The sequence below is a fragment of the Triturus cristatus genome, chromosome 8, assembly GCF_964204655.1.
Source record: "Triturus cristatus chromosome 8, aTriCri1.1, whole genome shotgun sequence".
Lineage (NCBI taxonomy): Eukaryota > Metazoa > Chordata > Amphibia > Caudata > Salamandridae > Triturus > Triturus cristatus.
In genome coordinates this window covers 1,658,432,011-1,658,444,854 of record NC_140591.1, presented here as the reverse complement: position 1 = coordinate 1,658,444,854, position 12,844 = coordinate 1,658,432,011, and the positions used below count along the sequence as shown (strand labels likewise).

Below are 12,844 nucleotides of genomic sequence, written 5' to 3'. Positions count from 1 at the left end.
CAGTGATGGATCCTGACTTCTGGTGAAACTGTTGATGGTGTGGCCGGGATGAAGATACTGGTGGCTAGATAGAGGGCCTGGGGGCAGTGGCACATGACTCCACCTCCTCCAGAGCCACCAGCTGATGATATCCAGAAAAAGCTAAATAGAAAGTTAGGGCATGATTATGATGTGGGTGGGACGCCGTTGCGATCTCGGGACGGACCGAACTCTGGTCGGCGGTCCAGTCACATACCTCCATTTCTCTATGGAAGCTTGTGCTGCAGCTGGAAAACAGCCATAGCACAGCGCCCATAGATAAATGGGAGCCTGTGTAAAACCCTGCACCATGTAGCAGGCACCTTACGGTGCAGGGATTTATAGCCATCTATGCCCCCCAAGACCCCGGCCAGAGGGCCAGGGGGAAAGAGGGCCCTGCTAGGGGCCCACAAATGCACTTTCCGACAGTAGATCCAGGTCAGAAATGGCTGACATGGATTTGCTATTGGAAAGTGCAATTATAATCCCTAAGGCAGTAACGCCTTCCTCAAGGAATTATGCAGCCCTTCCGACTGGCTGATGGGCTCCTTGAGCCTGTCAGAAGTCAGCCGGATTGACCGGCCGGTTTGAATTCCGACTGACACACAAATCATGGATGTCGATCGGATGGTCGGAGGCTTTCCAACTGACATCCTAATTAACCCCTATGTGTGTAATAAGAAAAAATGACCTCTCATTAATAAGTAAGGCATATATGCAGCACGATGAATAGTATTCTATTCTAGCTCTGCAACATTAATGGAGGCATCCTAGAGTCAGGTCTGATACTCTCTGCAGTCTGCAGCTGGGGCAGCTGTAATGAATAATATATTATCTGACTTTAATTCCAATGTTCCTGCTCTTCTCCGACTGCCTTTCAATTCTACACTGACTCCAAAGAGGCCGATGAATAATAATATTACTATGTCACACACATTACTTATATAAACATAGGTATCTTGTATGCCGAAAGCAGGCAGTGAGCAAAATGATGCACTGCAATACAGACTTATGACAGACTTAAGACAGATTTAATACAGACTTAAGACAAACTTAAGACAAAATCCTAACTTAAGTCTGTCTTAAGCCTGTCTTAAGTCTGTCTTAAGTCTGTCTAAAGTCTGTCTTGAGTTTGTCTTAAGACAAACTTAAGACAAGATACTAACTTCTGTGAATACCAAAAGTAGCAAGTTTAGGATTTTGGCTTAAGTTAGTTCTGTGAATCGGGCCCATAGACATCTCCTCAACCTTTTATGTTCCTGCACCAATGACACGTTAACAGTTGTTAGACAGTCGTCTTTACGGATCTCTTGTTTTGTCAGCTGTATTTCTATAAATATGTTGTGTGTCTTGATCTGCTATTTTAAACATCCTTGGTTGGGCTGCAGTGCATTTCTGTTAGTCATTTTTTATGTCATACTCATGGTCACCTGCTGATGTTTGGCTTGGGTTTATATTCATAAAGTATAGACTGTGTAATGGAAGGCAGATGAGATAATGAAGTGCTTACTTACCGTTTCTTTATCTTTTAGTCCCAGTCATCTCTGCTTGATATAAAACAAGAAGTAGAGCTCTTAGCTGCATCTTTTCAGGGGAACACGAAGGGAATTACGTTTATATTGGGTTATTAATTTGTGGAGGGGTGAGCCTTACCGACTTAATGAACACAATATGTTTGTTCTTAGAAAATATTCCACTCAAGTCCTCGTAGCTATAGCACAACAAGCAGGCAAGCCCCAGAGAAGTCTGTGTTAATTTCAAGTAGTAACAAAAGTTGTAAAGTAAAGAACACAACACAGTAAAATATACAGAATAAAAAATATGCAAAAACTACACCAAAAGTATCAAAATCAGGCAACGGGAATAGGAGATATGAGCATTTTAAAAATAAAGTACAAATTATAAGTCGCAGTTTGAGCTTGACTGGGACCTATAACGAAAATTCTAGCTGATTGCTATGTAGCAGAGGTGAGGTATATAAAACAAATTGACTGGTCAAAGTTATTACCTTCTGAATCAGTCTATTTTCTAGACGTGAATCTCCTCTAGTAGGCAGAAGTACATGGCTGAAGCTGGTAAAGGTCCCCCAAAGTTGGATATGCCGTTGTAGAGCTCCTAATGAAGCCATTGAAGACAACAGGTCCAAGCAAAATAAAGCTATATTTTGTGGCTGAAGCAGTCACTTCAACTCTGGGATGAATTTGCTGAATCACGCCGATCCAACGGTTTTGATTTTTTTGCGTTTTCAACTACCAACAGGTCAAGAATAAGCTGTAGCTCGGCAGGATTCCATGAGTTCTGGATGACTTTTGCTATGAGGTACAGATAAATTAGGTTTCTGTCTGGCAAACAGCTTTGACAGGCACAAACCATATTTTCCTAGTCAGTTAAGGTGTAACATCTCTAAGCAAGCCTTAGCACCATGTCCTATTCCTCCGAGGTGGAAAAAAGACCAGGTCTCACTTTTCTTCCACTGCTAAAAGTCACTCTTGTAGCCCCAGATCTCAGGGCAGATTGTTAAGCACCAATTTTCTCCTAGGCCAGTTTTCTCGTTTCAGCTTAAGTAAGAAGTCCTGCTACTTTTTGTGTCCTTGTGGCAGGTACACAGAAGGTCAGCCACATGACCCACAGAGAACAGTTCCAGTTCCCGGGTTCCAGCAGAAATCAGGAGCCTTTAACTATTTTTTGAGGTGCAGTTTTCCCAGGTCATGCAATGTTGTAGAGGCGGTTGTGGAATGTCAGTCTTATGCACTGAGCTAGCCAAGCCAGTGATTGGAGATTTATCCGTACCCAACTCTGCATACATTTGTAGCTACACCTACCGCCTTTGCAGCACTTCCACCCTGGGTAAACCCTTTCTCTAGCAGAAGAGTTTCTGGCCCTCCCTCAACCGCACGGCTAATTAGATGAGGTAACCTCCCACTTGTCAGTGTCCAAACTGGTTCTCTGCTGGTTCAGTACTCTGAGGTCTAGGAGGGCCCTGGGAATGTACAGGCACTGATCCTGTCATCCCCATTTGCCGTCTCCGACACAAAAGAGGTATTGTTAAGTCATACATGTAGGTGGTGTAAATACACACTGCAGCCCACAGGACATTTACCTTCCGTGCCACTGGCAAGTTTTCTGTGCAATTCACTATGACCTTACAAGAAAGCTAAATAAGGAAAATAGGGTGATTGAATACATAGTACATGTTTTGGGGAGAAGCCACAGACGTGCCACTTTTGTTTTCCAGTGTTATAGTGCACAGAGTCATCAAAACCAAACAGGGAGAAATGGGGGGGGGGGGGGGGGGGTGATGACATCATAATGGCCTGACTGTGATGGAATATGGTGCGTCTGAATGCCTTGATGTTTTCCTACGCTGGTAGATCATGTCTGTGTCTGAAGACAGACTTTCATAGTAAGGACTATGGTGAGGAAGACCAGGACTCTGAGCAATTGATATTATCAGTAGGAAACTAGCAATTTATTTCCATTGTCTCAACCCACAATTAACAATGGTAATAAATGGCATATCTCACACTGTACATTTGCAAACATACTGTAAGTTTTATTTTGAAAGCTGTGCAATGAAACTGTAAAATTGAAAGCTGGTAAATATGGCAATCTTCTTTGTGTGAAGGCTGCGGGTACGCAGTCTGGGAGCAGGCATCAACATACCTAGATCTTAATCCAATAGCATAGTGACCACGTTAGACACATATTTTTATACATGTACATATATTTGTTTTTACTTTAGAACAACTACATTGTTATATCTATTGCTTTATAAATTCTTTGAATTCTTAACAAGAGTAAATGAAAATAAATGAAATATGATTTTTCAGTTAACCAGACAAATGTTTTCTGATATTTTTACGTCTGTTGCTAATCAAAAGTCCTAAGTAAGTAGTTTATTGGGATTTTGTGCAACATTACTCCGTGATTATTTCAGACACAGTTCATCTAAATTTTATGACTCTTTTCAGGGTATAATGTGTATCTATGATCCTATCTCACTGTCAGTGATCAATGTCTAAAGTGTAATTAATACAACATACAGTTTTATCAATTTTTCCTTCAAAAAGGAACACTGGTTTAACACATATAACTATAAGCAAATTCAATAACTTATTCTGTATCAAAGAGCATACCATTGAAATTCTTCAGGTGTAATAAGCATCAAAGTTCCCACTGTATGTAAATACTTGCATTAAATATGTGAATAAATGTAAACATTATTAGCTGACCAGTCAAAAGTGAGTTTCCTCATATGCACAATGCCAACCATGACATTCATAATTGCTTAGGTGTTATTCCCAAATTTCCAAAATTCCATGTAATATCGCTGGCTCCAACAAACATATGCCACTTTCAGAAGTCACAAAGACCACCAAAGCACACTGATAACATTGTCCTCTATAGATTGTTAACGATTCTGCATATCATAACCAATTTGAAATAAGCAGTACTTTTTCAACAGGCTTAAAACACTATTGCTGATGCTTCGGGGGGAGGAAGGGGTGTAGGAATCACAGAAGGTAAGCTAGAAATAAATATGGCATGTGACATGAAAACAAGATGGTTCCTTACTGTCCACATCAGCAGGTATCTGCCCAAAGAGAATGAGGTATGGCTGATATATCACACTGCGGAAGATCCAGTCCAACCGTTGCTCATTGTGCACAAGGATCGCTTGCTTAGATACCCCGAATGACACTATCCACACAGCCAGCAGAAAGAGAAAGAAGAATATGTCCATTGTCTGAAATAAGAAATAAAATGTAAGCCCTTTTAGCAAAAATAGTCCTCAATATATTGCCTTTGGACATCCTGCTCTTCACTTCCTTGCTGCTGGCAGTCACTTAAGTCTCTGCACACTTTCCTTTCAATGGCCTTGATTTGGTTAATTCATTGTGTACAGTGGCAAGGTGGATATTATTTAGAATGCTTGGTTTTTATCATGTATATGGGTTCTTGTTTTTGTTTAATGTGCACTGATATTTAAACACATGATTAGGCACTTGGACTCGATATTGAATAGGACTGTAAACAAAATTGGATGTATTTTAATGTCGGGGATCACTTACACAGCTCTAGAGCACATTTAAAAGTACTTTCTATTTATATTTGTTGTTTGAAGCTTGTACATATAAGGGATAAAAATACCTGCTTAAGATGATTTAGCTCAATTTTGTACCAGCTAGGACATCAAAATACTGGTGGTGCAGGTAGAAAACCGGTCAGGTGGCAACCCTACTTACAGCGCGCTGATAAAAGCCTTTTGAGCCCCTCAGGAGCTGTTGTGCGTTAAATGACTGCTCACCTGTGTCAAGCGTGTCCTTCCACACCTGGCTCAAACTCTCACGGAGTTCTTTTGACAATGCTGGGGCTCCATAAGTATTTATTCATATTTTCCATTGTATAATATTTACCCTTCGGCTTCAAGGCCCGCCTCCCACATCAGATAAAACAAGCCCTCCCGCCTATCAGAGTTCCAATTTAAACTCTTCCAAAGACTTAACTGTTTCCAGTGCACACGCTTGGCTTTGCACAATATCAAGAGACTGTTCATTTCATCAAGACATATTTGTCTATTAGAATTAAATAATACAAATACTTCATCAAATTTTTGTTCTGTGGCAATTTTGCTTTACTAAGTACCAAGACATTGTTGATGTAAATAATTATTTATATAGTGGCTCAGTTAAGGCAAGGAGAGGATGACATGGGGTGTTTGAACAAAATATCGAGTTGTAAATATTGGGTGAGAGAAATATCGGAAATAAAATATCGTGATATAAAGATATTGTGGTTCAAAAATCTAATTGTCAATAATAACATTTGTTTAAGGTACGTCCATTTTTTTTAATGATATTGTTGATTTAATATTTTTTTCATTAATATAGCTATACAAATATTTTTTTTGTGTGTGTTTTAGTTCATATATTATTTTATATGGTATCTGTTGTTTGCATAATTGTTTGTATAACTGTGATACATTTATGTACATATAGTTTGTAATTTTAAGTTATTTAGAATTTTTCTAAAATTGTTAATAGCAATATATAGTGTTTTCAGTGGGCTAAAGTGGGAAGTTAATGTATTAATAAGCCATTATTAAATAATTATTTTTTTTATTAATTATGTAATTAATAGTTATGTAAATTATTTATACTGATTTATTTTAGTCATATTTTAGGTACAGGTTGCTACGTTTGTAGAGTTATCAGGTGAGAAGTTAATTAAGTAAAAATTCACAATTAATTATTAATCTAGAATTATTTAAATTGAGTAATACATATATATTTTAGGTGTGGGTTGCTAGGTTTGTAGGGTTTGTGATGGGGAGTTAAGTAATAATCAATATACAATTAATTATGGCTTATTTAGTTATTAATTAATTGTTAAACCTGTAATAATTATATATGTTATTTATATTTCAGGTGCGGTCTGCTGAGTTTGTAGGGGTATTGTGTGGGAATTTAAGCAACAATTAATATGGTTATTAAATTGAGTATTTTCCCTACTGTTGTTTAGACTGGAGTGGGAATAGTAAATTTAACCCCTCTTAATTTCCATACTTTCCCTACTATTGTGCTGTTTGGAGTGGGACTAGAAAATGAAACCCCTCCAAAGTCTAACACTTTCCCTACCGTCGTGCTGTTTGGAGTGGGAATAAGTAATAAGTACAATGCTTTCCATACTGTTATGCTGACTGCAGTGCAAATTATAAATGTCATCCCCCTCCACAATCTAACTCTTTTCCTATTGCTGCTGAGATTCAAGTGGGAACAGTAAATATAACCCGTCTGTAGATCAATGCTTTCCTTGCTGTTCCATAATCTGGACTGGGAATTGAAAATGTAACCCATCTGAATTCCAACACTCTCCCTACTGTTTGGAGTGGGAAAAATAAATGGATCTCCTCCAAATTCCAACAGTTTTCCTACTGTTGCACTGACTGTAATAGAAATAACAAATGTAAATTCTCTAAGGTCTAACACTTTCCCTACTGTTGTTTAGGTTGGAATGAGAATAGTACATCTAACCCCTCAGTGGGAATAATACATTTAAGCCATCCAAAGTCCAAAAATGTATCTGCTGTTGCATAAACTGGAGTGGGAATAGTATATCTAATATTTCCACACTATAATACTTTTCATATTATTAGTTAAATATATTCTTTTATTTTCATTTGCTTATTCTTTAATTTGATATTTTTTAATGCATAGCTGTTATGTAGAATTTAATATAATGTAAAATATATATTTTTATTTATTGTGCTACTGTATATATAGATTTCCTCAATATAGAACGGAACAAACTCCACTTTATAAGTGCTGCATATGTTTATTTCGTACTTCTTGCCGCCATGACGCGTTTCGGGCTACCCAGAGCCCTTGATCACATGACATGCTCACAGTTTTTTCCCGTTTTTAAAGTGACACAATGATTAGTAATAACAATAAATATAAAAGACAGACTAACGCTTTGTTCTCTGTTTTTTGACAATGCACTCATCATGAATCTTAGTAAACAATTTTAAATATTTCATCAAAAAATCATGTGTTAAAACATTTATAAATATCTATAAATATCTTTATATATAAATACATCTATAAATATTAAGCACATGTTAAAAAACACATAAGGGCGACATATATAAAACCACTGATGCAACTTCTTTCTGCTTAATGCAAAGTGATCCTTTGGTTGATGTTTATTGTTGACAAACCATCTTGTGCAATTTTGCTAATTTAAAACCATATATCTGTATAAATACATATTGTTTAAAACAAATAATACACAATAAAATCCAAATCCTGTCACAGCATTGGCTAATAAAGCCAACGTTTCCTTGTTTCATTACTGGATAATCCATACTTGCATATGTGTTCACCATATTTAAATTATGATTGTATTAGAACCCACACATTTTTTTTGTACTTAGGTTCCTGTGTACAGTACATGATATGTGCAAAGTGTGCTGTGAAGGTGCTAACGTGCTAATTCGATGAACAGTTTTTCTCTTTATTCATCCATAAAGGGACACCATGCCTAGTGCATAAATTGTTTTTGCAATTTACCATGATCATAAAGAACAGGATATCATACAGGGGAGAAGGGGCAGACTAAAATATCATAATATATTTACATGGTTCTGTTCCCAATATAGAGTCTTCCTATTATAACCAAGTGTACAGATCTTCAGTTGTGTTTAATCCATGTGGACTCTTGCTATCTAGCTCTAAAATATATTTTGTTTCGAGTTGTCTGAGTATTGCATCTCTGTTCCCTCCCCATCTTAATGGGGGGACTTTATCAAATACATAATACTTCAACTGATTCAAGTTGTTGTTGTGTGTTTCGTTGAAATGGCGGGCTACCAGATAGGAACTATCATTATTGGTTATTGCCCGTAGATACTGCAATATCCTCTTGTGGACCTGGAGATGAGTGCCACCAACATATCTCAACCCACAACAGCATTCTAATATGTAAACAGCAAACTCTGCTTTACACGTTCAAAACTTACTGATTAAATTGGGTTTATCATTGAAGGGTATGTGGAATGTGGTCTTACTTTCTCCATACTTACATGCTTTGCATGTCGCACACCTCACAGATCCTTTACGTTTGGTGAGCCAATTGGTGTTTGTAGGAACTTCAGGGCTGCTACTGACTAAATGGTCACTGGTACTGCATGCTTTTCTGAATGTGATAATAGGGGACGATGGTATTTTGTCCCCAATGACAGGGTCACTTAAAATAAGGTGCCAATACTTTTTGATTTTTTTCCTGAGGCTATTCCTTTGTTTATTATATGTTAAGATTAGCCTAGGATTATTGACCGTGTTGTCCATAGTCTCAGATTGTTTGATTTTTCTACGTGAGGGTTTGAACAGCAAATCACTTCTAGTCATTGATTTGGTACGTGCGATAGCATGATCTATGTCCTTATGTCCATAGCCTCTTGCTAGAAATCTCATTTTACATTCTTGTTGTGCTATGTATAGATCATCGTCATTGCTGAAAATCTTATGAATACGAAGCATTTCACCATATGGAATACTTTGCACTGTATATTTTGGATGAAAGCTGCTGGTATGTAGGATTATGTTCCCTGATGTAGGTTTTCGATGTAGTCGTGTATGTATACTGTTGTTTTGTACATATACCTCCACATCCAGAAAACATATACTGCTTGTACTTATATCAGATGTGAATTGTAAATTCATAGCATTGTTTTAAGTTCATTGATGAAACTTTCAACACTTGTTCTGTTACCACACCCTATTATGAACAGGTCATCGATAAAATGGACCCACTTTACCACATTATCTGTCCAACATTTTCTGTGTTTAATGTTCAATACCTTCTCCTCCCACCAACCCATATGGAGACAGGCGTAGCTAGGCGAAAAGCTTGCGGCCATCGCTACGCCTCTCTCCTGGTGGTATATCAGCTGTTGGAACATGAAGTAGCTATTGTTTAGAATGTGTTATGTGCATGATATTCTATGGGCCTTGTGCCCAGGAAGTACTCAATTGCTCTCAGTCCATCCCTGTGGTGGATTGAAGTGTATAAGTTAGGTACATCCACGGACACCAGAACATACTCATCCTCCAATTTGAAATCATGCAATTGTCTTAGAAAATCTGTAATGTCCTGCACATATGACGGTAAAGCCCTTACGTGCTCTTGTAAAAACGAATCAATATATACTGATACATTTTCCAACAAACTATCTTTTGCAGATATTATAGGTCTGCCTGGAGGTCTCAATTTATCCTTGTGAATCTTTGGGATAAAATATATTACTGGAGTTCTTGGGTGTTCATTTTTGAGAAATTTGAGTTCATGGCTAATTAGACCCATGTTTTTCCATGCCAGTAATTTACCAAATAGTTCATCTTGTTTTGCATTCATGATGAGTTTTGAACTCAGTTTGTAGCAGTTGCGGTCCCCCAGTTGGTTTAAGGCCTCCTCCATATATTGCTGTTTCGGCCAAATAACTACATTTCCCCCTTATCGGAGTTGCGTATAACTATAGAGTCATTTTCCCTTAATTTTTTCATTAACTGATGGTATTTTTGCAACTGATTATTGTATTTCTTTTTCTGCTTCTGGGTTTTTAAATGCAATTTCTGAATATATATATATATATATATATATTATCTACTGGCGGTCGCCAGTAGATAGTTATAGTTAGGACCCTGTTTCCATAGGAAATCCGCAACATTCTATTTGGAATAACTTTGGCGCCGGTCGATGAATCCTCGCGAAATTTTCGAAATAGGTGGGGCGCTACGCTCCGCTCCTACCCTGAAAGTCTCGGGGGGATTCGTCAAGCGGGGGCTGAGAAAAAAGGGGGGTCCCAAAACGCGTTTTTCCCATGCATTTTTCCATAGGACCTTTAGACACAGCTACAGCCCGAACGGCTGAACAGAGTTACTTGAAATTTGGCAGAGAGGTAGTCCTCAGGTCAAGGAAGTGCCTTTTGCAGGTCTGGTGTAAATCTGTTCAGTATTTCCTGAGAAAATAGCATTTAAAAGCATATATATATGTGGGCGGAGCCTAACCACACATCTCATCCTGAGATCTGATTGGCTGTCAGCACGTCATCCAAGAAGTGTTGGCAGCCATCTTGGGACCAATATACCTGATAGCACCTCATTTAAAAGCATTGCAGTTAATAGAAGGTTTTAAGACTTTAGTTACATTATAAATCATTTGTTGATGGTACCATACTCATTTTAGGAATTGTGGTATGTTCTAAGGTGATTTCACCATGTGAAAAAGCCTTCTGCTGGGATATCATGATTGAGAGAAAAATATTTTCTCATGCTTTTACCACAGAGGTTTGGAAGGTGATCTATAAGCTAAACTGAGAGCTTATTTTCTGTAAATTCACATTATCTTTCTCAGTCATGTGAGAATGAAGTCTGACATTCTCAGTAAAACATGTACATCCAACAAGGGCAGAGACTGTCAGTTGATTCCTTTGTGTTCTACTGCAGCTTTCCAGAGTGTTCCAAAGAACTACTAGAGCGCTAACCGTCCTACTTATGACTTGGGTACTTCCTGACTGGGCGGGGATTGAGAGTTGGTTGTTGTATTGCTGTGTTTGAAAACAATAAAAAATGTTTCAACAAAAAAAAAAAACGTCCTACTTATGATAAATGTATGGCACACCTGAAGCCATCTTGCTTGGATTAAAGTGGTAACTCTTAAAACATTTAATTTAAAAAGGAACAAAATGAGGGGGTTCATTTTTCCATAAAAAGTATGATTAGTGCTGCAGAAAGAAAAATTAGGGCACATTTTGAGTGACTTCTCAAATCCTCTTCTATTTCATTAAAAAATTCTGACATGCAGACTGAAACATGCACTTTCAATACCAGCAGCAGTTTTCCCTGGTGAGCAGTAGCTTTACTACAGTGATCTAATGAGCAAAAAGAGTGCTAACATTCTGATTTTATGGCAAATGTGTGACACATTTGAATGCCTTCTTGATGGAATCAAAGTAAAAAACTGAAAGTATTTCCTACTGAGGAGACTGTAGTAAATGAGGAAATTAGGAAACTTCATAACAAATAAGTCTCCCAAGATGGCCACCAGAGACAAAAGAGCCCAAATGTAGCCCAAATATCACCCAGATGTAGCCCAAGTATATCCCAATGACAGAATGTCCAAGAATGTTCTTAAAAACAACTAGAGCGCTTACTGTCTTCATTATGACAAAAGTATGGCACACCTGAAGCCATCTTGATTGGAATAAACTGGTAACACTTAAAACATTTAATTTAAAAAGGAACACAATGAGGGGGTTCATTTTGCCATAGAAATTATGATTAATGCTGAAGAAAGAAAATGAGGGCACATTTTGAGTGACTTCTCAAATCCTCTTCTATTTCATTAAACAATTCTGACATGCAGACTGAAACATGCACTTTTAATACCAGGAGCAGACTTCCATGGTGAACAGTAGTTTTACTACAGTGATCTAATGAGCAACTAGAGTGCTAACATTCAGAATTTTTGGCAAATGTGTGACATATCTGAATACCTTCATGATGGAATCAAAGTAAAAAACTGAAAGCATTTCCGACTGAGGAGACTGCAGTACATGAGGAAATTAGGAAACTTCATAACAAATAAATCTCCCAAGATGGCCACCGGAGACAAAAGAGCCCAAATGTAGCCCAAAATCACCCAGATATAGCCCAAATATAGCCCAATGACAGAAGTGTGCAAAACACTTATTATTTTGTGTTTTTGCAGTGTTATATAGTGCAGACTTGTCAGGTATTGGAGTGCTTTACATGAGCATTGGTTACATCACACAAGAACAAATTCATTTTGGTTGTAGACATGGGGAGACTAAGTGATTTGACCAGAATCACAGAATGTCGAGCTGAAGCAGAAACTTCAACCTGGTTCCCCAGTTGCAAAGTCTGCAGTTCTGGAAGTAACACCACATCCTCTCCCCTAAGTGCAACATTTAATCAAGTTGTCAACTAGATAAAAAAACATAAAGATAACAAATAATTTAAAAGTGCTTTGTCGCTATTTGAAAACTCAGAAAATATGTCCTTATTTTAGTCTTTTAGAGCACTAACCATAATTTTGATGCCAATAAGACCCTCTCATATATGTAATTTCTAAAGGAATGCTCTAGGTATTACAGTTTTGATTACATCAAGATGATGTCAGGCGTTCCACACTTTTGTAATAAATATAGAATGTTAGCAATCTAGTTGTTCATTAGGATACTGTTGAGAGGCAGAGGCCAGGGGCACGGACTCTGAAAATTGAAGGCAGGTAGGAGGGTGCAAAG

The 12,844-nt window shown here is 37.8% G+C and overlaps 1 protein-coding gene across 1 annotated transcript in view; it reads right to left on the bottom strand.

Moving 5' to 3' along the window:
* Positions 1–12,844, bottom strand: part of LOC146808503 (transient receptor potential cation channel subfamily M member 2-like) — a 637,932-nt gene that overhangs the window by 203,091 nt on the left and 421,997 nt on the right. The window contains exon 10 of the mRNA XM_085623963.1: positions 4,594–4,765. Within this exon, the coding sequence (XP_085480089.1) occupies positions 4,594–4,765 (172 nt within the window). The remainder of the gene's footprint in view (positions 1–4,593; positions 4,766–12,844) is intronic.